Source organism: Bombus affinis, unplaced genomic scaffold (assembly GCF_024516045.1).
Source record: "Bombus affinis isolate iyBomAffi1 unplaced genomic scaffold, iyBomAffi1.2 ctg00000059.1, whole genome shotgun sequence".
NCBI lineage: Eukaryota > Metazoa > Arthropoda > Insecta > Hymenoptera > Apidae > Bombus > Bombus affinis.
In genome coordinates, this window is record NW_026108820.1 from 1941168 (window position 1) to 1967814 (window position 26647).

At 39.0% G+C, this 26647-nt stretch overlaps 2 protein-coding genes across 3 annotated transcripts in view; one reads left to right on the plus strand and one right to left on the minus strand.

The window, feature by feature from the left end:
• Positions 1-26647, minus strand: part of LOC126926830 (A disintegrin and metalloproteinase with thrombospondin motifs 3-like) — a 305556-nt gene that overhangs the window by 179776 nt on the left and 99133 nt on the right. The window lies entirely within an intron of this gene.
• Positions 12662-16931, plus strand: LOC126926772 (CREB-binding protein-like). Of its 2 annotated transcripts, none has more exons than XM_050743110.1 (7): positions 12662-12916; positions 12995-13114; positions 13196-13497; positions 13785-14195; positions 14283-14595; positions 14686-15100; positions 15194-16931. In XM_050743110.1, exons 1-7 carry the CDS (start codon positions 12725-12727, stop codon positions 15670-15672), a joined length of 2232 nt encoding a protein of 743 aa, XP_050599067.1. In that variant the 5' UTR covers positions 12662-12724; the 3' UTR covers positions 15673-16931. The 2 variants fall into 2 exon arrangements, with proteins under 2 accessions (XP_050599067.1, XP_050599066.1); XM_050743109.1 differs by having other exon boundaries at positions 12663-12916; positions 14280-14595.

Here is a 26647-nt window from a genome sequence, read left to right on the forward strand (position 1 = left end):
ATATACTGACAAAATGTTATTTTCTATCTACTTTCTATTATCTAATTTTTATTTTAAAAATAACATTTTGCTAGTTTTAACTCGACTTAGTTCGCGAAAAAATCGAATTTGCAAATTTATCAAGTATACTTAAACGACGGTATGTTCCGGAATAAGTAGGACTAGATAATCGACAGGAGGTGGTTTCACGTGTGAAAATAAGTCGAAAACGTAAAATAACATTTCTTCGTAGAACGCTTTGTTTCCCAGAAAAATAAATTTGAAAATTTCTCATTTATTCGTTAACATTTATTATCTCGAAAATGAAGCCTTAAACGGGAACATGTTACTCCACATTTTCGACTTGTTTTCACACGTAAAATGACCTCCATGTCGATTATTCAGTCCCGTCCAGTCCGGAATTACCCACGTTCCGGTATGCTTGATAAATTTTCAAACTCAATTTTCTCGACAACCACGTCGAGAATGCAAAAATTTTTATGCTATATATATTTCATTTATATTTCCACGAAGAATCACGCGGTGCTTGCTTCTTCGTATCACTCGGCTCGGGCTCCGTACATCAAACTCGCACGTTGAACTATCTCCGCTATTTTTGTCTTTCTCATATCTATCTACATATTAAAACTACGCTGAGACAACTTCTTTTTCGTCTTTTCGAGTTTCCTTTGAAACAAGAAATAGAGATAATTTTTATTACGAAAGTCGATAACGTCGCTACGTTGTACTTGGCGTTTAATATCGAGTACTTATTACGAAGAAACTTGCTCGAGTCCTAAATGGGTCGTGTTGTTTTTCATTGGGGAAATTGATAAACGACGATGTGGAAGTAAAATAGTCGACAGTTCTCGTTCGTGCAACATCGCGACGATCGTTCAGACCACGCTGTTCTCGATACTGCAAACAACACGTGACGTCAAAAATGCATCGAATGCAAATTGGACAAATTGTGAATTTTAATAAATAAATAAAAAAAAAAAAAAACCATTGGGCTGAACATCTGACAGCACAGGCGGTATGACCCATGTTGAACCATGTTGATCGAAACGACGAAAGGTCACGCGTTAGCCTGCGTTGACAAAACGGTGCCACTTGAGTGGAATCATGCGATTTCTCTTACCGTATCGTCGTTTGATCCTTCCGTCGATTCTAATGGAAAATTGAAATTTCATTTCTGTTGCTTCTTAACAACACGACATAACGAGAAATCGAACGACTCGTTGTTATTTCATTTCGCTCTATCTCCTCGTTTTATTTATACATCTTTCGAAAAGCTATCGTCGATAGCGTTTTTAAACAGTTAACCGCGTTTCATGAATTAAACAGGTCGAGAAAAATGTTAATCTCGGTGTGTTTCATCTGTCGTATAATATAAAACATTACCATTTACCATAAAAATTCCAAATTTTAGTAAGAAGCGCTAAGAATGTTATTTAGTGGTACGTTCGCTTTGTCAGTAAAACTGAAAAATTTGATTTGTTCCTTTGTTATATCGGTTATTCCCTGTACAACGTATTCCTTTTTATAAACTCAGTTGATTATTTTCACCGATATATCGGCAATGCCCGAATTGTTTACGCAATTTTGTCTGCTTGCAAATTGAGTGGATGTTTTACTGCGTGTGTCCGGTATTCCCCGATAACGATCGAAATATAGTACAGAAAATATAATGCGATTCAGTTTTTTGGTCGAATGTGTGTTGAATAAATTATCGAATATGCAATTCCACGAACACGAGCTTCGAAAGTTGCTCCACCATCTACGAGTTCAACCGTAAAACCTACGCTTCCTATCAAAAAACATTTCCCCAATTTTATACCAGTTATATCATTGATCGAATCCACTTCACGTTGCTGGTGTTAGATTTGCCAAGTGCCACTTTGTGCGATATTCTGTTTCGAGAAATACCACACTGGGAGGATCCACTGAATTTCTTCTATCTTTTCACATTTTTCTTGTTTACGAATTTTGTTATTTTGTTACAATTTTAACATTTTATGTGGGAAATAATTCATTTTTTCGAAGAAAAATGTAAGCCATCGTCATTTTGGTTTAACGTCGTCGTAAAACTTATAACAGGAACACGTAACACATTTTCTTTGTGTTCGACGTGTATACTCGTCGTCGCTTATTTTTATTTGCATTTTATTCACGTTGATTTCTAAAACTAAATTCCACGGTTAACTGGTTAACAGTACATCGCGCTTCGTGAATATTTCAATTCACTCTTCTATGCTAAGGAATCGCACGAGTCATCTGATGCGTCATTCGTCTATCATCTGACACGGACGAAGAAAGGAAGAATTTCTCGAGATTTTACGCAGAACGAAAATTTGTTTTTCGATATACGCTACAATTTTGTTTTTCTCATAGAGATTATACGAGAAAGTAAAATGTACTATTGTTCGTTTTATTCCGCGCGATTCTCAACTTTTATAATCTCGCGTAACGTAACAAAGCATTGCAAAAAGAAATAAAAAGGTGGAAAAGTAAAAACTGAAAAATATGTTGCACGTAGAAATTTCTTACGATTTCTCTTCAAACTTTGAAAATTTGGATTCAAATTAACGCGATATAGTATCATTTACATATACAGTTTAGTTGATAACAAACTAACAGCAAACAAAGCAATGTTTATCGATGTTTTACGAAATTTATTTATTACACGACTTATATTTGTGTGACTTTTTCTTCGTAATTTCGTAATTGATTGTTATTCTGGGTGTTTAGATATTTTTCATTCTGTCCACAGTTTCCACTCGGTCGTATCTTCCTTTCGTTAACAAACTTTCTCGAGTTTGAGGAAAATATGAGAGAACCGTTACTTTATATGCAAGTTTCCTTCTTCGAACGTTAAAAGTTCGAAATTTTCTTCAAGCATCAGGAGTATTTTCATTTGTCGAAACGAGGACGAAATTGGGGTATAAAACTTGGCGAGCGCTGCAGCATCGAGAATTAATGATATTGTGCTTCAACTTAATTTATCGCCATGAAAATGCTGGTCTGCACTTAGTCGACCACGAACTTTTACTATTTCGGACTTTTTCCTCCTAATATTTTATATTGGGTTGGCAACTAAGTGGTTGCGGATTTTATCATTAGGTGGCACTGACAAAATCCGCAATCACTTAGTTGCCAACCCAATATTATCGTTCCATCTGAAACTTCTATTATTTAAAGCATCGTATTAAACCTTGTGTCCGAGTACAATGTTTCCAGTAATATTATACAGGTTGGTTGGTAACTGGTGGTACAAACGGAAAGGGGGTGATTCTACGCGAAAAAGAAGTCGAAAATATAGAATAAAAATTTTTCGTTTGAGGCTTCGTTTTCGAGAAAATCGACTTTGAATTTTCGCTCGGTACGCGTGCACTTTATCACGTCTCGTTATAACGGACCTCACTGTACATCGTTGTCTCGATGGATATTATCGCAGTTTAAGTTTGTTTTTGCCGTAACGGAAAATTAGGAATACATAATGAAATAACATGAAGTAATCATAAAGTTTATTGTTACAAAAATTGCTGAAAGTGTTGCCCATTCTGTCCAACACATACTTCTGCTCTTCTAATTAAATTTCTATGAACACTTTCTAACGCATTCGTTTGTTTTAAAGTATGAAAGGCTACAATAATCTTTTCTTTCAATTGCTCGAAAATAAAACCTCGAACGAAAAATTTTTATTCTATATTTTCGACTTCTTTTTTCGCGTAGAATCACCCCCTTCCCGCTTGTACCACCAGTTACCAACCACCCTGTATGTTGGGTTGTCCGGAAAGTGTCTTTCTTTCAAAGAGACGTCTTTTTCAACGACGCATCTTTATACAAACATAAAACCTAATCTGTCGAACATTGTGATCTTTAGTTTGATAAAACAAAACGGATCATAGGTAATTCGATAAAATAATATAAAACGGAAAATGTGCATCCATTATTTCCTTATGGAACGAAAGAAACTTTTCGGACTACCTAATAGTTTCGTATTGCCATAAACGGAGAAAATTCGAACTTTCTAAGTAACGTAAACTAAAACTCGAAATTCGTTAAAGTAAAATTGAGGAAAAATCAAATATTGTGCATAGTAACTTTCTAAATTTTTATGTACAATGTTCGTCGTAATAATATCAACGATAGAATATAATCAGAAGAGTACGCGTGCGATAAATTCGATCGTGCGTTTAAAAAGAAATAAATGAAAATTTCAATAAGAACGTAGTTGGCGATTTAATAGAATTTCAATAGAATTTCAATAATGGACAAGAATTTCGTTATTTGTCCGGTAACGTCGTTGTGTCCATTTTCGTAAAAGCCAGATTACGATTGCACGTTTTTCTCGATTCGAAGCTTCGTCGAGTTTAATCCGGCGACCGGTTTAGGCTACAGTATGTTTCAAATTTCCAGCCCTTTGTATGCAGAAAAATCATTCGACCCGATGAACCGCGTGAAATGTAGAAGTTCACTGATTCAGCGAACGAAAATAAATCGCATGTAATATTAAATCGATATCGTCGACCTGAGGGCGAACTTTCTCTTTGGAATCTCGTATCTTGGACACGTCGAATCAAACTTTCGAAATTCGATATTTCCACCGATTCAATGCTACTCGTATGACTTTGATATTTGTCGATACAGCCCGATACACGTGTAACGACATTTGCGACTTCGACGCATGGAAAATCCGTCTCGTAAAATGTGCGCTAGCCTGTGCTGAGCTGGTGAATGATTGCCACGTTAGAACGAAGTAGCTTCAATAAATAATTGATATGCAGCGAAATAAAGAAAGTTGTGGCAAAGTAAAAATTTTAATGTAAATCTTTCGATGGATTCAAAGGCGTAATAAAAAAAGGTAATAAAAAGATTTCGAAGCAGAACTAGATTATTTGAAATTCTCTGACGAAAATGATACGATAGAAGGTCCTTTAGTGCGGAAATTACGTTACAGAATTTTTTCGAATGGAAAGAACACAATGTAGTTATTGATTTTGAAGAACGTTCCATAAAATATTGAGTTACTTAAGCTGCTTATATTTTGATTTTTGAAAATAAGCAAACGCGTATTGTTTATCATTTTATTGTTAACTTATTTATTCCATCTTTTCTATTATTCGTTATTTAATATTAAAAATTACACTTATTTTCTTAAAGTTGATTCATATAATTATCATGCTTTCCTTTATGAATTAATTGAATGTTAACGCGTCGCGTAATTTATAAGTATTAAGAAAAATCGTTTATTCGAGTACATTATTCACCTGGTGTAATGTCACTCTATTAAGAAGCACGAAAGAATATATTCTTGTTCGATTTATCACGAAAAATAAAATCTTGCACGTGTGTACAAGCTGTTGGTTTCATCCAAAAACTACGACGCATGGGATAGAGAAACAGATATATATGCAAATGCACGTAATATATAAGAGAAAAACGTATGTACGAGTCCATAAATCGAAGTACGAACTGAAGAGGGAAATTTAAATTTTATCGAAAATTCTACTTCTAATCGACGTCTGCGTAAGATACGAGGACTAGCTGTTGGCGAGATACGGAAGCAATTTGAAGGTTCGATTTTAACGTCTAATAACTTCCAATGGCTGTCTGATATCCGCACGGTAACATTTCCAACGAAATAACGAGAGCGATTCGCAAAAGAAAATATCGACTCGCAACATTCGTTCTGGGCACGTGCTGCGTGAGCGCGTCTGCGTAATCCGTTTTTAACGGGCGAAAAAGTCAGTGTTATTGCTAAAACGAACGTACTAGGAAAAAAGTAGCGAAGCGTAGAACTTTAAAAATAAAACAACATTTTTCCACGTTATATTCCTTCTGATATTTACGAAGCCTTCGTGTGCCAAAAGAATCTGACATTCTAATGTGACAATAAACAGGAAATCTTTTAAGCAAAAAGAAAAAAAAAATACATATATCTCGAGTTCTCATTGGGATTAGGGGCGTGTAACGAATCTTCATTTAGATTAACCATTGTTGTTATACGATATGCATGATATTTACTGGTACCGATATGATTACAGTACCGATATGGTACAGAGTTTGACAAGTAACCGTGGCAATTAGATACTCGAGATGCCAATGACAATGATCTTAGGTTCAATAACGAATCCACGGTCAAAGGGATAACAAATACGTCTTCTTCCAAAGTCTAAGTCGTACTGAGCTTACTTGTCCACAATTCAAGTGTAACTCAACTTACTTGTCTACGATATAAGTAGAACTCAACTTACTTGTCTACAGTATAAGTAGAACTCCCTCAGTCCAAATGGAACTGCAATTATATACTCGTCTCTGTACCCCTCGGGTCAACTATATTTTTAAGGAGATCTATACAATTACTCCATAGCTTTGTTAGGTAAAAACGTCCATGCCATGACCGTGGCTACGTTTAGCGACCAGTTGTGTCACTTCGAGCCCAAGCCTACTGTCATAAATCTCGGGTAAACATAGTCGGATTAAATCATAAACAACTACTTCTGAGTTTTATTATTTAAGTGCAGCTATAATAAAAAGTCTAGACTAAAGTATTGGGGGTCTTCCCAAAAATTCCAAAAGAAAGGCCCCGATGTCCTTTTATCTCCAACATGTATATAGGAGAAATAAAATAGTATAGTAATTTTTTAATTGCACACTAAATTAGTATTAAATTCCATACGATATTTTCAAAGATCTTGTATCTTTGAATCTATCAGATTTGTTTTTAGATACAAAAGAAAATTAATAAAAATGTGACTTATTTTTATTCATTCTTTTGTACTGTTCGATCGTTCTCCACTATGATACGGTTTCAACGAAGAAACGTTTTATTTATGTTCAAGTGAGAATTTACCTAAATCAAGATGAGAAGCCCGAATGTGAATGTGACGGCAAACTATGGCGAGCTTCAAATCGTCATAGAGGAAAGCACATCGGGCGAAGAGGAAGAGGAAGGGCGAAGGAACGAGTCGCCTCCGCGTGGCATGGATAATGTATGTTTTTTTTTCTTTTTATTTATTAGAATATTTACAATCAATTCTCGTTGAGAATTTTCAGTAACTTAGTTTGGCGTGATACAATGACATGGATTATAATAGTTTTATATTGTTGGTTCTAGTAGAAACTAAGGATTTAATCTAGAGGGTATTTTCTTTTTAGTCTGCGGATCTGGTCCGTCGTGTCCAGTAGTTGGGTGACTAGTGGGTTGTGGTGGTTGTTGACTCTTGTGTTATATCTGCTTCTGAACTTGTGTATTTCATCTTTGACTGTAGGTATCTTGAGGTCGCGGTGGATTGTTTCGTTGGTAACATACCAGGGTGCATTTAATAGGGATCTTAGCGTTTTCGATTGGAAGCGTTGGAGTATTTCAATGTTGGAATTACTTGCTGTTCCCCATAGTTGGATTCCGTAGGTCCAGACAGGTTTTATTACGGCCTTGTAGAGGGTTATTTTGTTCTGTATGTTTAGTTTGGAGCGTCGGCCCGTGAGCCAATAGAATTTTCTTAGTTTTTCCTTTAATTGCTTTGATTTCTCTGAGATATGTTTTTTCCAAGTTAGCCTCCTGTCCAGGGTCATGCCCAGGTATTTTACGGAGTCCTTGCTTGGGATTATTGTGTTGTTAATGGTGACCTGGGGGCAGGTTTGTTTTCGGAGCGTGAAGGTTACATGAGAGGATTTTTTTCGTTTATTTTGAAGCCCCATTTTTGGAACCACTTTTCCATGGTGTCGAGACTTCGCTGGAGAGTGGATGAGGCAATTGTCGGGTCTGCGTGGGTAGCTAATAGTGCTGTATCGTCGGCAAATGTTGCTATTGTTACCTCGTTTGATATAGGTAAGTCGGCAGTGTAGATGGAGAACAGTAGGGGTCCGAGGACACTACCTTGGGGTATGCCGGATTCTATTGGGAATGTTACGGAAGAGGCGCCTAGGCATTTAACTATGAATTGTCTGTTGGTTAGGTAGGATTTTAAGATGGAGTAGTATGGATGGGGTAGGATCTTTTTGATCTTGTAGAGTAGCCCCACATGCCATACTTTGTCGAATGCCTGTTGGATGTCTAAGAATACCGCTGAACAGTATTTTTTCTTTTCAAGGGTTTGGCTGATCATGTGGATTATGCAGTGGATTTGCTCTACTGTTGAGTGTTGTTTTCGGAAGCCGATTTGGTGGTCTGGGAGTGTTTTCAATTCTTCTAGGAGTGGGAGGAGACGATTCCTGAGCATTCTCTCGAATAGTTTAGACAGGGTAGGTAAAAGACTGATTGGGCGATAGGAGGTGGTTTCATATTTTGGTTTACCGGGTTTAGGGATGAGGGTGATTAGTGAGATTTTCCAAGCCTTGGAAAAGTGTTGAAGGCGGAGGATAGCGTTAAAGATTGATGCGACGAGTGCAATCCCTTTTATGGGAAGTTCCTTGATTGCTTTATTTCCTATTAGGTCGTGACCTGCTGCTTTCTTGGGGTTTGGCCGACTGATTGCTTATATAATCTCTGCAGAAGTGATGGGCTCAATAGGAGGGGACATTTGGAAGGGAGTGTGCAGGTATTCGGTAACATCTGCAGCAGCTACGGAGGAATGGAGTTTGAATACTTCAGACAAGTGTTTGGCAAATAGGTTGGCTTTTTCTATAAGGCTACGCGCCCATCCGCCTTGCGGGCGGCGGATTGGAGGTATTATTTGTGGAGGGCGCGTGAGTTTCCTGGAGGCCTTCCATAGTGAGTAGTTGGAGTCGGCTGTGGGGGACAAGCTGGCGAGATATTTGTGAAAACAGTCATTATTGTAGTTTTTTATGGTTTTGGATAGTTTTCTAGTTGCGTTGTTTAGTTTGCGTTTGTCCTCCGGTGTTCTATGGGTCTGCCATACTCTTCTTAGTCTACGTTTTTCTGCTATTTTTTTAAATATGTACTGGGGATATTCGTGTTTGCTGATGGACGTTATTGCCGGTGTGGAGAAGCGGATAGCGTTTATTATGCTCGTGTTTAGGTATTCCGTGGCTGCTTCGATTTCTTCGTTGGTTTTTAGTGAAGTTGAGGCTGAAGTTGTGTGTGTGAAGATTTCTCTAAAGAGCTGCCAGTTGGTGTGTTGGTTATGAATGGAGCCATTAGGTGTATTCTCGATGATAGTTGAACTGACTGTTACTATCACGGGGGAATGATCAGAGGAGAGATCAGCCGAGGAATTGATTTGGACGTGTCTTGACGAGATATTTTTAGTTATGATGAAATCAAGGAGATCGGGTATTTTGTTTGTGTCGGTGGGCCAGTGTGTGGGTTCGTATGTGGTAAGGTAGTTGAGGTTATTGGTTATTATGCTGTTGAGGAGGTTTTTACCTCTTACTGTAACTAGTCTGCTGCCCCATTGGGTGTGTTTGGCGTTGTAGTCTCCTCCGGCTATGAATCTATTGCCCAGGGTGTCCAGGAAGTTGTCGAAGTCTTCTTTGGCGATGGAGTGTCTGGGAGGGCAGTATACAGCTGAAGTGGTGATTGTACCATGACAGTCTTCTATTGCTACGTTTGTTGCTTGGAGGTAGTCTTTCTGGAATGGTGGAAGTTCGTAGTGCTTGATGTTTGATTTGATTATGATTCCGGTGCCGCCGTGGGCCTTTCCGCTGGGGTGTTGTGTGTGGTAGAAGTTGTAGCCGTGTATTTTGACGTAGTTTTTGTCGGTGAAGTGGGTTTCGGATATGAGCATCACATCGATTTGCTGTTGTTTTAAGAATAGTTCTAGTTCAAATTTGTGCTGAGCTAGACCGTTGGCGTTCCACAGAGCTATTCGCATTGGTTTTATTTTGCTTCTGTGCGTATGAATTTGTCCATGAAGAGTGTGAGTAGTGACAGCAAGTTGTTAATTTGCTCAGTTTGCTTCTCGATAAGTTTTTCGAGTCTGGTAAAGTTGTCTGTGTTTTGTGGGGTGGGAATTCTATTTTCTGTGTGTACAATGTGTGTTTTCGAGTTGTTTACGTTTCCTTGCGTTGCCTGCGCATAGGATACTGTTGGTGTAGTGAGTTTTTGGGGTTTAGGTTCTTGTATGGTTATGTCCTTGGGTCTCAGTTTTGGATACACTATATTATGTAGTGTTTGTAGGCTGAGCATCCTTTGTAGTTCGCAGGATGCTCTCCTTGACAGTGGATACACTTGGCGGGGGTTTCCGGGGATTTAGTGCATTGGTCAGTGGGGTGATTACCTGCACATTTTACGCACCGGAAGTTATGATTGCAGTATTTCTGCATGTGGCCGTACCTTTGACACCTTTTGCATTGTATTATTTCTTTCTTTACAAGAGGTGGCTCGAACTTAACTATGGAGTTCATCAGCCGATTGATGTTGTAGATTTCTTTGTTGTTTGTTTTTTGTTTTAAGTCTATAAAAAATAAGGATAGTGGGTTTTTTGTGATTCTATGCCTAATGTTGCTGATGTTAGTTACTTCGTGGCCGTGATTTAACAGTTCGCACTTTAGTTCGTCTAGATCGGCTGAGTGGTGGATGTTGCGTAGCACCACTCGAAATGGTCTTTCTTGTTTGAGCTGGTATGTGTGGAATTTAGCGTTTAACGTTTTTAATAGCTTGGTTAACTTTCTATAGGCGTCTGGGTGGGTCGGCAGTATTTTCACGTGGTTGTTGTTAATCTTTAACTTGTAGTCCTCTTTGCTGATGTCTTTTTCGATAGTCTTAATCATTGACTGTATGTCGATTACGTCGTTAATGAATATCGGTGGGGGAGGGGGAATTCTTTGAGTATGGAGATTATTTACCTTTTCGGTTGTAATCATGGAGTCTTCCGTGGACTCCAGTATTGAAAATCTATTGTAGGTGGTCGCCTGGCTGGCTGATGGTTTAGTTTGACTCTTGTTTACATTTGTCTTGGTTGGTTCGAGCTTTCGTTTTTTCGTGTGATGGTCGTTTACCAGGATAGATGTGTTGCCCTCTTGCCACGGGGGAGGAAAAATGGCGGTGTTATAATTTAGCTCCGGGGAGCCTGTTGGGAATGATAGAGCCATCATCGAGCTAGTTAATTCAGTGTGAAAGAACTAGTCGAGAGGCTGTTAACCCCTGGCTAGGTTAGTTGGATTCGCTTTCGACAGATGGGCGTCACGTGGAATTTTGTGAACTTCACAGGGCACTGGACACACGTCTGCACGTCTCGGCACTCAGCAGCAAATGGATGGTCACGTGCTGCTTTGTGAACATTGCCGGGCACTGGACACACGTCTGCACGCCTCGGCACTCACGAACGAACCGGATAATGTATGTGATAATGTATTTTTAGTGTATCCTGTTAGCTTAACAAAACATAACGTTGTTCAACGTTTGCATAATATATTTAAAGAAAAAGATTGATCGTACTTTCTGATCTGAAAAAATAGCTCTGTTTATACATTATACATTATACATGTGTATGGGAATTAACTAGTGTCTATATAGTTTCACACTGACAAAATAGTTTCGAGTTACTTAAAAATAGTTGCTTGATTCAAGCAACTGTACGCGTTAACAAAATAGTTTCAAGTAACTTGAAAATAGTTGCTTGATTCAGGTAACTTGACCAATCTGAATCATCATAAAAACTTGGAAGGATATTTCAAGCAAAATTACAGATTCACATTGGTAAAATAATAGGTTCACATTGACAAAATGGTTTCGAATTGCTTGAATTCAAATCGTTTGACGAAGCAACATGACTAATCTGAATAGTTTAATTGTCATCTTTATCCAAGACTCGCATAGTCAATCGAGCCATTCGGAAATCACATTGACCAACTCCAAAATTGAAAAGTAGAGAAAAGTAATTACAAGTATCGCAAGTGGTGAGACAATATGCGATAAAAGTGAAAAGATGAGCGTGGCGTTAAACTCTAAGGAACTAGAGGTTTTGTGAGAATCAATCGTGTACTTGGACGATGAAATTGCGAAATTATGAGATTGTCCAAAGATGAAGTTGGTCAATTTGACTTTCGCCAGGCTCGATCGTCACTACGACAGTTCTCGCGTATCGAAACTATCTTGATGTTTGTGTGGACAGGTGAGACGAATGAGCGATCGTGGCGGAGAAGGATCGGGACATTCCGTCGTTACGATGGAAACAGAGTTACCGACTTTGTTTGGCCGTCGCGAATCAGTCGCCTGTTTTCCTTTTGGAGGCGTGACGAGGATATTACCAAATCGTCGAGACCCAGCGTCCAGAATGTCCGCACCACCGAGCGGTAGAAGAAATACGCACTATCTTCGGTTGGACATTATGGACGACATCGCATACCTAAGAGCGAGGGAGGTAAGGATCTTTCGTTTATTTTTGTTGAAGTGGTCACCACTTCTAGGAAAACTCCACATCTGGTCTTTTTAGCTTTCTCAAGCGCTGAAGCCATCGACAGCATATAGACAAAGGAATAGCAGGGAGGCAGACCCAATACGGTAGACAGGCGACGTTGGCTTCGGGGTTCTCAGTCATAAAGTAACACTGCTAGCGTGCGGATCTGGACCAGCTCAAATTGTATTCCTGTATTTCATTATTAAGTCAAATATATACTTTGTATCTTACACTTTATCCACACGTTTTTCTCTCTTCTCAACAGGTTATGGGCCCAGGGCCATATATAATATAATGGGATGTAATATTAGCAGTAAGTATTTAGGATTAATTTATATTTATTATTTTTTTTAATAATCGAATCGTATTCTTACGTTTGAAAATAATGCACGTTTTAGCCTATTCAAGATCCTGATCCAGTTATTAATTGTGACCTTATGGATGGCCGCGATGCTTTCCTTACAATGGCTAGAGAAAGACATTATGAATTCTCTTCCTTAAGGCGCGCGAAATTTAGTTCTATGTCTATGCTATACGAATTGCACAATCAAGGTCAAGACAAGTTTGTCTATACTTGCAATAATTGTAAGAGCCATGTAGAAACAAGATATCATTGTACGGTTTGTGATGTAAGTATTAAAACAATCATCTGTAAACATGTATCATCCAATTTTCAAACAATCTAATGTTATTATTTATAATGCTAGGATTTTGATCTGTGTATAAGCTGTAAAGAAAAAGACGGTCATCCTCATCATATGGAAAAACTTGGTTTAGATTTGGATGATGGTTCATCGCCGGCCGATGCTAAACAAGCTAATCCACAGGTAAAAATATATTTTTATTAACTGAATATATTAATAATTTTGCTATGAATATTTATAATAAATATTTTTATTTTATAATAGGAGGCGCGTAAACTTTCAATTCAAAGATGTATTCAATCGTTGGTGCACGCGTGCCAATGTAGAGATGCTAACTGTCGTTTAACAAGTTGTCAAAAGATGAAGAGAGTAGTAACGCATACTAAAGTTTGCAAACGAAAAACGAACGGTGGCTGTCCAATCTGTAAACAATTAATAGCGTTGTGCTGTTATCATGCTAAACACTGCCAAGAGACTAAATGTCTTGTTCCATTCTGTTCGAACATCAAACATAAGCTGAAACAACAACAGCTCCAACAGCGGCTACAGCAAGCGCAGTTGTTAAGGTAAATACGTCAGTAGTAGTGGTAGTGGTAGTAGTAGTAGTAGTAGTAGTAGTAGTAGCAGTAGCAGTAGTAGTAGTAGTAGTAGTAGTAGTAGTAGTAATAGTAGTATTAGTAGTAATAGTAATAATAATAATAATAATAATAATAATAATAATAATAATAATAATAATAATAATAATAACAACAACAGCAGCAACGTTAGAATAATAATTTCCAAAGATAACTAGGTGTATGTATATCCTATGTATATAAGTTAGGTGTATATCTTTCTTTTTAATGTGTTTCAGGAGACGAATGGCTGCAATGAATAGCAGACCCACAGGTCCAGTGGGAGCGATGCAATCCGGACAACAGAGTTCAAATGTTACTATGACCACAGGTGTTGCTATGAAACCAGGTGTCAGTCCTACCAATTTACCTTCGCCACATCAACCTGGAATAGGATTGAAACCTGGAACTCAAACGCCACCTGCTCACGTTCTCCAAGTTGTTAAGCAAGTACAAGAAGAAGCTGCACGGCAACAAGTACCGCATGGTTATGGTAAAGTAACGCCAGGTGGTGGAGTTGGTGCTGGAGTTGGCGTAGGAGGACAAACAGGTGGCGTAATGCCACCACCTCCTATGCAACGTCCAATGCCTGTACAAATGCCAAATCCTGGCGGTACACATCTTATTCCAATGGATCAATGGACAGCAAGGTGAGTTATTGAATATAATAATTAAAATACCGTACACATATATGTATATAAAAAGAGGTATTAAAGCTACACCTTTATTTACAGTAGGTATCAGCCAAGTGCACTGATGCAACAGAATCCTGGTTTGAGACAGCAAACGCCGCAACAGTTAATGCAACAGCAGCAACAACATCAAGGGCTGCCAGCAATAGCTATGGGAGGACAGATGCCTAGGCAAGCTGGAGTTCTCGGTGGTCCGGTTAATCAAGTTGGTCCTCAAACTCAAAGCAACATGCACAAGCATGTATTGCAGCAACTTATGCAAACTCTAAAGAATCCCCATACTCCTGAACAACAAAACCAAATACTTCAAATACTCAAAAGCAATCCACCGATTATGGCTGCTTTTATCAAACAACGGGTATGACGATTAATTTCTTCTATATTATTTGTCTGCTGACATTTTCGATTTTAATAATTTCTATTACCATATAATTTTTTAAATTAATAGGCACTCGCTCTAAATCAACAACAAAGTGGTCAATACGGTGGAGGAGTGGGCGGACCTTTGGGTCCTAATCAGCCGCAGCAACAACCTGCTCTGCAGCATATAATGTCTCAGCAGCAGCAGCAGCACCACCACCACCACCACCACCAACAACAACAACAGCAAGGCAGAATGCAAATACAGGCAATGCTAAATCAACAGCAGCAACAACAGCAGCAACAGCAGCAACCTGTTCAACAGCAACCACCACAATGGTATAAACAGCAAATGCTAGTATTGCAAAGGCACCAGCACCCGTCGCAGCAGCAACAACACCCGCAGCAGCAGCAACAGCAGCAGCAACAACAACAACAACAATTTACACAACCACCAGCACCGCCTTACGGTCAACAGCGACCTATAAGGCCGCCCCTTCTCGGTAAGAATTATTTAATTCTGGAGAAAACGAGATTCGTCGAACCGCTTGGTTCGTGGTCTAACGCTTGCCACGATTCCGCGTATTCTTCTCCAGGTTATGGTGGCTTTAGCGAACAAGGATACGGTCAACCTGGCTTAAAACCAACACCACCTCCGGTACCTTCTCCGCAAGGTGTGATGGGGCCTCCAGGGATTTCTGTACAGCAACAATTAATGCAGTCCGTTCGATCTCCACCGCCAATTCGTTCTCCTCAACCAAATCCTTCCCCACGACCGGTTCCTTCTCCACGTAATCAGCCAGTTCCTTCTCCTCGATCAGGGCCGGTGCCATCGCCTCATCATCATCCACCTCATGGTACACCAACACATTCACCGGCTCATGAACTCGGTGGGCCAAGTGAAATGATGCTTTCGCAGCTGAGTGGTGGAACTGGTGCACCGACTGGTCACCCGGGTACCATGCCACATCATCCATCTCCAGCTCCACCACCCACTAGTGGCACAGACTCGAGTGAAGTGACGCCCATGACGCCACAAGATCAACTTTCAAAATTTGTCGAAGGATTGTATTGACTATTAGTGAAGTCGGTTAACACGAGTGACTATGTTAGTGGGCGAACGATGATCTTGCATCGTATGTCAACCGTTTAGAAAGAACGGTCGCTGTTCCACCTCTCTGTCATGAGAACAGAGAGAGTAACTTCCATCCGTTCTGCGTTCCTAGCTTCGTGGAGATCAGGTACAACTACTTACGTCCGGTACACTGACCAAGTGCTGATGTTCAGAGACGGGTCAGAGTACCACTGGTGCGACCAAATTAATCCCGGATGACGCGTTTCCTTTTTCTATCTCCGAGTTAAGGTGCAGGAGCGATACAGCGTGTTGTGGTGCTGCTTAGATGCTCCGCGAAGATTCTACAGCTGGCTCAATGGACACTTGAACTTACGTTATTGTATTCTCGTATCTCAACCTCGGCTCCCCAATTGCGAACCAGTGGAACGACGAGAAACAATTAATTTGAAACTATACACACATGAAATCAAGAGAGACTATTAATACTTTATCCCCTAATACACATACATATACAAAAGAAACACACACTATGTCTCTGCCCAAACTTTTATTCCCCTTACACATGACTTTTTCATCTATATCACCTTCCCTCGCTGCTGCTCGTGCAGGCTGAGTGAAATCGTACAAATGTGTTGTGTATACTTAACGTTAATTAATAATTAATAGTTCAAATATTATTAGCGCAGCGATTATATGCAGTTATTATATACCACTATTATTATTATCGTGACAAGATGCAAAGTATATAACAAGAAAAAAAAACGAACTGTATGAAAATGGAAAGATATTGAAAAAGAAATCAACAACATTGTATGTAAGGAAGGGAGAAAAGAATTTAGTGGAAAGTTAAGTAATGTTAACTTAGGTTAATTTGTTATTAAGAGATCGCAACGGTTGCCGAAGGTTGTGCCGAAACCTTAACACCATTAAATTTTATGGATCATTCTGAAATTAACCTTCAAAATAATCTGCTAAATTGTCCTATGGGAAAGAAACCTAATAACAGGACAGGCGAGACAACGCGGATTAACGGTGTCGCAACCAAAAAGTAGAAATTCACAAGCTTACTAATGGGAGGATTTATAAATCGTGTTAATTTTGACAACAAAAGTTTTTCAAACCGAGGGTCCAACATGTACAGTTCAATCAAAATATGTAGCTACGAAGCGTAATCGAAAAGGACCCTCGCATGAAAATCGTTCTGTACATACTATACTATTATTACGATAATAATAACGATTATTATTAATTTCCCTGTCTATTATGAATTTATTATTATTATTATTATTATTGCTATTATATATAATTCTTATTGATTCTTAATTATTATAATTACTATTATTACTCTACTACTACTACTATTATTATTAATAATATTATTTTTATTATTATTCTTCTTCTTATTATTACCATTATTACTATTAATATTATCACGAAAGAAAAATTCAAAACATATAAGTATAGTGTTAATATTCGGGAAAAAAGCGAGAAAGGGATCCACACACACGCGTTATAATTATAATAGGATATCTCTGTGCACGATAAACCCGAGAAAAGGAAATACAAATACAGATACAAGTACACATACATACCGAAGTATGTGACTATGCCAGTGCTGTATCATAGTAAACTGTAAGTGTAACTTTTCCTCTCTCTTTTTTCTTCGATACCTATTTAAATGACTAGTTGGTAACGAATGATGCGTGAAGGTGTACTTCTGAAGTCCGTTTCGTCGGATATTTTTTAAATACACGATGTACAATGTAGCCACCATGTAACCAAGCTATAACCGATTTAATCATAATCAGAATCATTAATGGCACATGCAACCGGTGTAAGATTCATATTTAAACGTGGCGTTTCCGTCGACGAAAGCGCGGTCCGATTCGAAACAAAAAGCCAGAGAAATCATGACCCGTTTGAGAGACACGTTACCTCTTGAAAAATGTATTTGACTCATTCTGATACATTTATCATCAGATATATCTATATACATATAACATCGTACATTTCCATTTGTCTTATATACATCGGTACCCTTTGAATTCGTTATAAAAGAAGGCAAAAAGCATTTTTCTTTTTTTTTTATAAAAATAAAGAAAGAATCTAACGAACGATTGGCGAATGTTTTTTGCCTTGAAAATTTTAATCGCGGGGTTGGACGGGGGTAAGTTTAACGAGAATGGTTCGTTTAAGATAACCGGTTTTCTTTCACTCAATTAAGTTCCAAATTCGAAAGATCGCTTTTTGTTATTTTTAGACTATTTTAAATTCTTTTATAAATCGGTTAATGTGAATCGTCAATCGATTCCGAAACATTCCTTTTGTTATGTATTCTCTTTCTCGCCCTTTCTTTCCTCCATCCACCGGTTTTTCTCTACGTCCTTCGTCCCTCGGACTAGTTTTATAGAAAGAACGTCGTAGATTCGTCTTTCCAAGATCGTCATATAAAAGGACAAAAAGAAAGAGAAAAAAAGATAATTATGTAGAATTATGTGATAGCAGTTAAATCGAGCGGGTCAACTATAAATCGGTTGAGAAACAAATCTTGTCGTGCGTCTGAAATTTCTAAAAGTGAGATGAAAACGATAAGAAACAGAGTAATACAAAGAACAAAATATAACAATCTACGAAATGCGGATGGTTATCGACTGTAGATTTAAGTAAACGATTTTACTAGTAAAAAGAATAAACGTAACGACGAAGACCCAAAAGTATTTGGCTTAGTATGGCTGTGTTTAGGGCAGTGTTGTAAATCTGAAAGTGGTATACCTTTTTTGGTAGTAAACTCTTTAAGAGCGAACAATCGAACGCTATTGTGTACCAATCCGACGATCGCGATCTACACGAGTCATTTTATCGTTTGATTTTATTAATAATTAATTACTAACGAAGATGACACAATTGCTAAGAATCGGCGTTCATTTGCGAACGAATCGTAAAAATACGATATGTGATGGGTGTGTGTGTGTGTGCAACAGATATAAAGAAAAATGAGTTTTCTCTTTCTGAAGATAGTTCGAGCACATAATTGCGAGTGTAAAAATGGGTCTTAGTGTGTTCGAACATCGAGAAAGAGATGGATTGTAGATTCGCGAAAGATTACTTCCGTAGATGATAAAAAATAAAAAGAAAGAAACGAATGAAACGGAAGCGGTTTGCACGTCGGATTTGTTGGCACGTCAGCATTCGTGGACAATTTATTATTGTAACGAAAAGTGAACGATACAACACTATATATATATTATATATGTACTATATATACTATATATGTATTACATATATTATATATATATACTATATGTATTATATATATATAATACATATACTATATATGTATTATACGATTTGTTTTTCTTTTTATATTATCAAACACAATATAGGTCGCGGTTATATCATGATGGAGTAAACGTTAATTAATTAATTAATTAATTAATTAATTATTCGATAGACGATAATTGCAAACAAAACTATGGAATATAATTATTATTATTACGCTATTATTATTGAAATACCAACTATAGAGTACTACTTTTTATTATGACATTTCGTAACTAGTGAATTGATTATCTGATTAAAGATTAATGAGACGCAAGTGTAACATTTATCCCCCTCGCTCCTCCCAGGTAAAAAAAGAAAGAACTCACACCGTTCTTCATCCCAGTCTCTTTTTCTTTTCCTAAGGAAAAAAGTCTCGAGAGGGACAATGAGAATTTTCTCTCGATACAGCCCCTCGAATCCTGATCCAACACTGCATCGGTCACGATAAATGTACAATATTTAATATAATGCGCTTTCCTTTATTTATTTTTGTCGGTGGGATTCACGTCGTTCTCGCTAAACGAGACAAACGGAAATGGAATGAAAAGATACTGTCACCGTCGCCATTCAGATACCTTTTTGTATCCCCTGGTGTAAAGACCGTTCGCAGAGTGACTTCGGAAAAACTTTAGTTAACGTCTTGTTTGCCCCCGTGTTCGCTATTCATTTTGTAAACGCGTTTTGTAAAATATATATGTTCGGTTTAGATGTGTGAAAGTTAGCCTCACGATATCCACTCGGAGAGGGGAAAGTGAATTTAGGTTTTTGCTACAGTTTTGTACTCTTGGACGTAAAAAAGACTTCGTTTTTCTCTTAACGATTTGTAACGTAGATAAGAATACTGTATGTTGATGTTCATGAATATTTAACCGAATATTGTTATATTATTATTAAAAAAGAAGTTTTAAAAATACATTCCATTTTTATTTTTCTCTCAGCTCAGGTTATATATGTACATACGTGTATCGAAAGACCAAAATCCTTCTTAAGAAGTATTTCTTATCGATAGTATTTATATAATCGCGAAAGAGTTACTAAGAAAGAAACGAATTATTTTTATCTTATCTTCCGAACAGAGACGGATCTTCTTATCCGTATACATCGAAACACTTTGAATTCTTTGTCACATTGCGCGTGTATCCCTTAATAAAGTACATATTTCAATACTCACAATGTGAACAACTAAAGTTTTTCTGTTAACTCTGTTATATTTGCCACTTTACTTGCTCTCACTTGCTACTACTCGTCTGTTCAGCAACTTCGCTTCGAACAATCGTTCGATTTTAATGTTTGTATATTTATTTAAAATTATTCGTTTCTCACCACGTGCACGATATATGGTCTCTTTCTAACTTTTTTCGAAACTTAGCCTCTTCTTACGTATCATTCGTATATTTTACACGATATTTGTACATAGAATTTCATTAACAAGATATAGCATTCAAACGCGTATGTACCCTTGTCTCGACCTGTCGACAAGTTGTACGGATTTTCAATTAGACGAGGACTTATATTTTAGTTCCATCGGATGGCAGAAAAATAAAGAAAAAGGAAGAACCAAAGTACAGTGCGACCTTCTGGCTTTCAAGGACTCCTAGGTTTTCACTGTCTTAACTTAAAATGGGACTAAAGTATGCAACGAACGCAACGCGTGTTTTCCTTCTATTTTCTCACCCTATTTATTCTTCTTGCGTTCGCCGAATCTCCTTTCCTTAGGTGTAAGGACTAATCATTTATCCGATTACAGCGCATAACGTAACAACGTAAACGAAACTGGCACGTAAGAATTATACATATACGTGTATATATTTATACATACTTACCATTAACACAATATGAAAAATCTGACGAAATAAAGTTTACGTATAATTATTTGAATACTGGACATTGTACCTGTGTGCTCTCAGACACCTTTCTCGCGATCATTTCACGTTTCAACTTCTGAATCCTGTCACGATCTGTGGATTCCCGTTCGAGCGCAGTCTTATTTATACATAACATGTCGTTCGTTTCGTTGTCCTTTGTGTACACAAACGTATTTAGATGTACATTTCTTGCAAAGAGTTGTTCGCGAGGATTCGTCAATATTCTAAAAGTCAGTAATGAAGGCAGTATGATGGTAACACATCGAATTAAATCAAATCGGAACACAGGCTTTTGTACGATTTCGTGAGGATTTCCGTTCCCTTCGTTTGACCGAAGTCCGAAGTGATTGCTGCCCGTCAGTTCTTCCGCCTTATCTATCGTTTTCAGCGACGAATCCTTGTTGAACGATATCGTTGGACGGATAACAAAAGTAGGAAGTTCAGAGTCCCCATTCAGATCTATATGTACTAAGTTTACACGTACGATATGTTTATATTATCGCTTATATATAAACATATATAATATATATAAATATATATAATATATAAATATGTATGTGATATATATATTATATCATATTCTATATACATATTGTACACACATATACAGGTACACAGTTCGCTGTTGAGTGCCGAAGCGTACAGACGTGTCTCTAGTGCCCAGTGAAGTTCGAAAGCAACACGTGTCACCCAACCGTCGAACGTGAACATAACGTGCTCCTATCCTTCCAAGTGTTTCCTATCCGCCAGAGAGAAGAAAAGCCTACGCAGCTAACCCCTACCCGAACCTTGACTCATAGCCTCACGACTAGTTATTTATATTGAAATAGCTAGCTCGATGATGGCCCAGCTTTCACCACCAGGCTCGCCCACGCAAACTTACAACTACCCCGCACTACTCCCCCCGTGGCAGAAGTGCAGCAGATCTCCACGCGCCAACGATGCCAATAAAGCGAAAAAACGTAAAATTGAACCACCAAATACAAACTCAAACCAACAGCAAACAACACACTTCAACACCCACAATAGGTTCACAATACTTGAATCCACAAACGACGCCATGGAATTCGCAGGCCCGCCACCAAACCAACAAGCACAGAGAAGCCCTCCTCCCCCACCAATATTTGTTAATGATGTCATCGACATCCAGACAATGACCAAGTCCTTAGAGAGAGATATCTCCAAGGAGGACTATAACCTGAAGATAGCCAACAATCAAGTAAAAATCCTGCCGACAAATCCAGAAGCTTACAGGAAGCTCACCAAAACACTCAGGGCCCTGAACGCCAACTTCCACACCTACCAACTCAAAGAAGAAAGACCTTTTCGGGTGGTGCTACGAAACATCCACCACTCCGCAGACATCGACGAACTAAAAATAGAACTATCGAAACTCGGCCACGAAGTCACCAATGTCAGCAATATAAGGCACAGAGTTACAAAAGACCCGCTATCCCTATTTTTCATTGATTTAAAACAGAAACCAAACAACAAGGAAATCTACAGTATCAGTCGCCTAATGAACGCCATCGTTAAATTCGAACCACCGCAAACCAAAAAGGAGATAGTCCAATGCAAAAGGTGCCAAAGATATGGGCACACACAGAAATACTGCAACCACACCTTCCGCTGCGTCAAATGTGCAGGTACTCACCCCACCGACCAATGCAGGAAATCACCGGAAACCCCAGCGAAGTGCATCCACTGTCAAGGTGATCATCCTGCCAACTACAAAGGCTGCTCAGCCTACAAAACCCTGTACTCAAGCAAATACCCCAAACTCAGAACAAAAGAGGAAAATTACCAAACACCCAGCACGCCGAAATCCACCGTAATCCCAATCCCCCCAACCAATCAAACACCCAGCCCTATCAAACTCACCACTCCCTCAAACTCCTATGCCCAAGCGGTACAAGGCACTCAAAATACACCAAATAGCCACAGGGATCCTCCCCAAAATAGTGCCCCCACCTCACCTAACACAGACAACGTCTCTAGACTGGAAAAGCTAATAGAGAAACAATCAGAACAAATAAACAATTTGCTATCGCTATTAACACACATAATAGAAAAATTAATACGCCCAGACACAAAATAAAGCCAAGACGCATAGCTCTGTGGAACGCCAATGGTCTAGCGCAACGCAAACTTGAGCTAGAACTCTTCCTAAAACACCAGCTAATCGACATAATGCTCATATCTGAAACCCACTTCACCGACAAAAACTACCTGAACATAAACGGATACAAGTTCTACCATACCCAACACCCCAGCGGAAAGGCCCACGGCGGCACCGGAATCATAATCAAAGCAAACATCAAGCACTACGAACTTCCACCATTCCAGAAAGACTACCTCCAAGCAACAAACGTAGCAATAGAAGACTATCATGGTACAATCACCACCTCAGCTGTATACTGCCCTCCCAGACACTCCATCGCCAAAGAAGACTTCGACCACTTCCTGGACACCCTGGGCAACACATACATAGCCGGAGGAGACTATAACGCTAAACACACCCAATGGGGTAGCAGACTGGTTACAGTAAGAGGCAAAAACCTCCTCAACAGCATAATAACCAACAACCTCAACTACCTTACCACATACGAACCCACACACTGGCCCACCGACACAAACAAAATACCCGATCTCCTTGATTTCTTCATAACCAAAAATATCTCGCCAAGACACGTCCAAATCAATTCCTCGGCCGATCTCTCCTCTGATCATTCCCCCGTGATAGTAACAGTCAGTTCAACTATTATCGAGAATACACCTAATGGCTCCATTCATAACCAACACACCAACTGGCAGCTCTTTAGAGAAGTCTTTACCCGCACAACTTCAGCCTCAACCTCACTAAAAACCAATGACGAAATCGAAGCAGCCACGGAATACCTAAATGCGAGCATAATAAACGCTATCCGCGTCTCCACACCGGCAAAAACGTCCATCAGCAATCACGAATACCCCCAGTACTTATTAAAAAAAATAGCAGAAAAACGTAGACTAAGAAGGATATGGCAGACCCACAGAACACCGGAGGACAAACGCAAACTAAACAACGCAACTAGAAAACTATCCAAAACCATAAAGAACTACAATAACGACCGTTTTCACAAATATCTCGCCAGCCTGTCCCCCACAGCCGACTCAAACTACTCACTATGGAAAGCCTCCAGGAAACTCACGCGCCCCCCACAAATAATACCTCCAATCCGCCGCCCGCAGGGTGGATGGGCGCGTAGCCCTATAGAAAAAGCCAACCTATTTGCTAAACACTTGACTGAAGTATTCCAACCCCATTCCTCCATAGCTGCAGCAGACGTCACCGAATACCTGCACACTCCCTTCCAAATGTCCCCTCCTATCCAACCCTTCACTTCTGCAGAGATCATAGAAGCAATCAGTCGCCTAAACCCCAAGAAAGCAGCAGGTCACGACCTAATAGGAAATAAAGCAATCAAGGAACTCCCCATAAAAGGGATCGCACTCATCGCATCAATCTTTAACGCCATCCTCCGCCTTGAACACTTTCCTAAGGCGTGGAAAATCTCACTAATCACTCTCATCCCCAAACCAGGTAAACCAATATATGAAGCCAGCTCCTATCGCCCAATCAGTCTCTTACCTACCCTTTCTAAACTATTCGAGAGGATGCTCACGAATCGTCTCCTTCCACTCCTAGAAGAATTGAAAACTCTCCCAGATCACCAATTCGGCTTCCGAAAACAACACTCAACAGTAGAGCAAATCCACCGCATAACCCACATAATCAGCCAAACCCTCGAAAAGAAAAAATACTGCTCAGCCGTATTCCTAGACATCCAACAGGCATTTGATAAAGTATGGCATGAAGGGCTACTCTACAAGCTTAAAAAAATCCTACCCCACCCGTACTACTCCATCTTAAAATCCTACCTTACCAACAGACAATTCATAGTTAAATGTCTAGGCGCCACTTCCGCAACATTCCAAATAGAATCCGGCATACCGCAAGGTAGTGTCCTCGGACCCCTACTATTCTCCATCTACACTGCCGACTTACCCATATCAAACGAGGTAACAATAGCATCATTTGCCGACGACACAGCACTATTAGCTACCCACGCAGACCCGGCAATTGCCTCATCCACTCTCCAGCGAAGTCTCGACTCCATGGAAAAGTGGTTCCAAAAATGGGGTTTTAAAATAAACGAAAAAAAATCCTCCCATGTAACCTTCACGCTCCGAAAACAAACCTGCCCCCAGGTCACCATTAACAACACAATAATCCCAAGCAAGGACTCCGTAAGATACCTGGGCATGACCCTGGACAGGAGGCTAACTTGGAAAAAACATATCTCGGAAAAAACAAAGCAACTAAAGGAAAAACTAAGAAAATTCTATTGGCTCACGGGCCGACGCTCCAAACTAAACATACAGAACAAAATAACCCTCTACAAGGCCGTAATAAAACCTGTCTGGACCTACGGAATCCAACTATGGGGAACAGCAAGTAACTCCAACATTGAAATACTCCAACGCTTCCAATCGAAAACGCCAAGATCCCTATTAAATGCACCCTGGTATGTTACCAACGAAACAATCCACCGAGACCTCAAGATACCTACAGTCAAAGATGAAATACACAAGTCCAGAAGCAGATATAGCACAAGAGTCAACAACCACCACAACCCACTAGTCACCCAACTACTGGACACGACGGACCAGATCCGCAGACTAAAAAGAAAATACCCTCTAGATTAAATCCTTAGTTTCTACTAGAACCAACAATATAAAACTATTATAATCCATGTCATTGTACCACGCCAAATTAAGTTACTGAAAATTCTCAACGAGAATTGATTGTAAATATTCTAATAAATAAAAAAAAAAAAAAAAAAAAAAAAAAATATACAGGTACACGTGATACACGTGTAACGATATTACAATATTACATTATATTATACTACAGGATGGGAGGGGATGGACCGGGAGGGGAGGGGAGGGGTGTTCTGTGGGATTAGTATAGTATTCGTATATCTATTTACATATTTACATATTTACACTTAATTCAGTGGGCGTTGCCGTTTTGTGGTTCTTTATCTTGTTTTTTGTTATGGGTTCCGTATCCACCAATATTTTTTTGTGTTCTTTCTGTGTTTGTCTTCTGTATCCTTTTGGGGGAGGGCCATGTTGTATCTCCACCTAGTGTCTGCAGTACGGCTATCTAGGTTTTCCTCGTATTGAATAGATTTCATTCCTATTTTCCTTTGCATATGATAAATTATGGGTATGTTGTTTTGGTCTTGGAGATAGTTTCTTTCGTCTAGGTATAGAAAGGCTTCGGGGGGGATGTAGCCTGTTAACAGAGTGTTTTTGAAGTATGCGTCGTTTGCGTATAAGCAGCCGAAGATTAGGCTGTTTTCTTTGATCTTCGCGGCTTGCGAGAAGTGATTTCTCGTTAGTTTTAGGATGTGACAGTCGATGCGGTGGATGTTGGCTAAGTCGTATATTTTTTTGTTTTTTACGTATTTTCTGTATCCGCTGTGTTCAGATCTGTAAATGCTCAGGCAAGCTCTGATGCATTTTCTTTCAAATATACGAATTTTTTCCATTATTGACGCTGGTATGTTGTACCATATTGGACAGCCGTAGGTTATAATGGGTCTTATTAGCGATTGGTAGCACATGATTTTTACTTTGCTATCGAGAAGTCTGGAATAAAACAGCCTTTTTGTATTCCAAAAAGCTTTGCTGGCTTTGGAGAGTTGGATTTCGATGTGTTGCTTGTAATTTAGTTTTTC

Excerpts from the sequence above, each read along its gene's own strand:
- LOC126926772 (XM_050743109.1), top strand. The coding sequence starts at position 12,725 with ATGGATGGCCGCGATGCTTTCCTTACAATGGCTAGAGAAAGACATTAT. Across the intron at positions 12,917-12,994 it reads ATCATTGTACGGTTTGTGAT|GATTTTGATCTGTGTATAAG; the intron begins GTAAGTATTAAA and ends TTATAATGCTAG. Across the intron at positions 14,596-14,685 it reads CTGCTTTTATCAAACAACGG|GCACTCGCTCTAAATCAACA; the intron begins GTATGACGATTA and ends TTAAATTAATAG.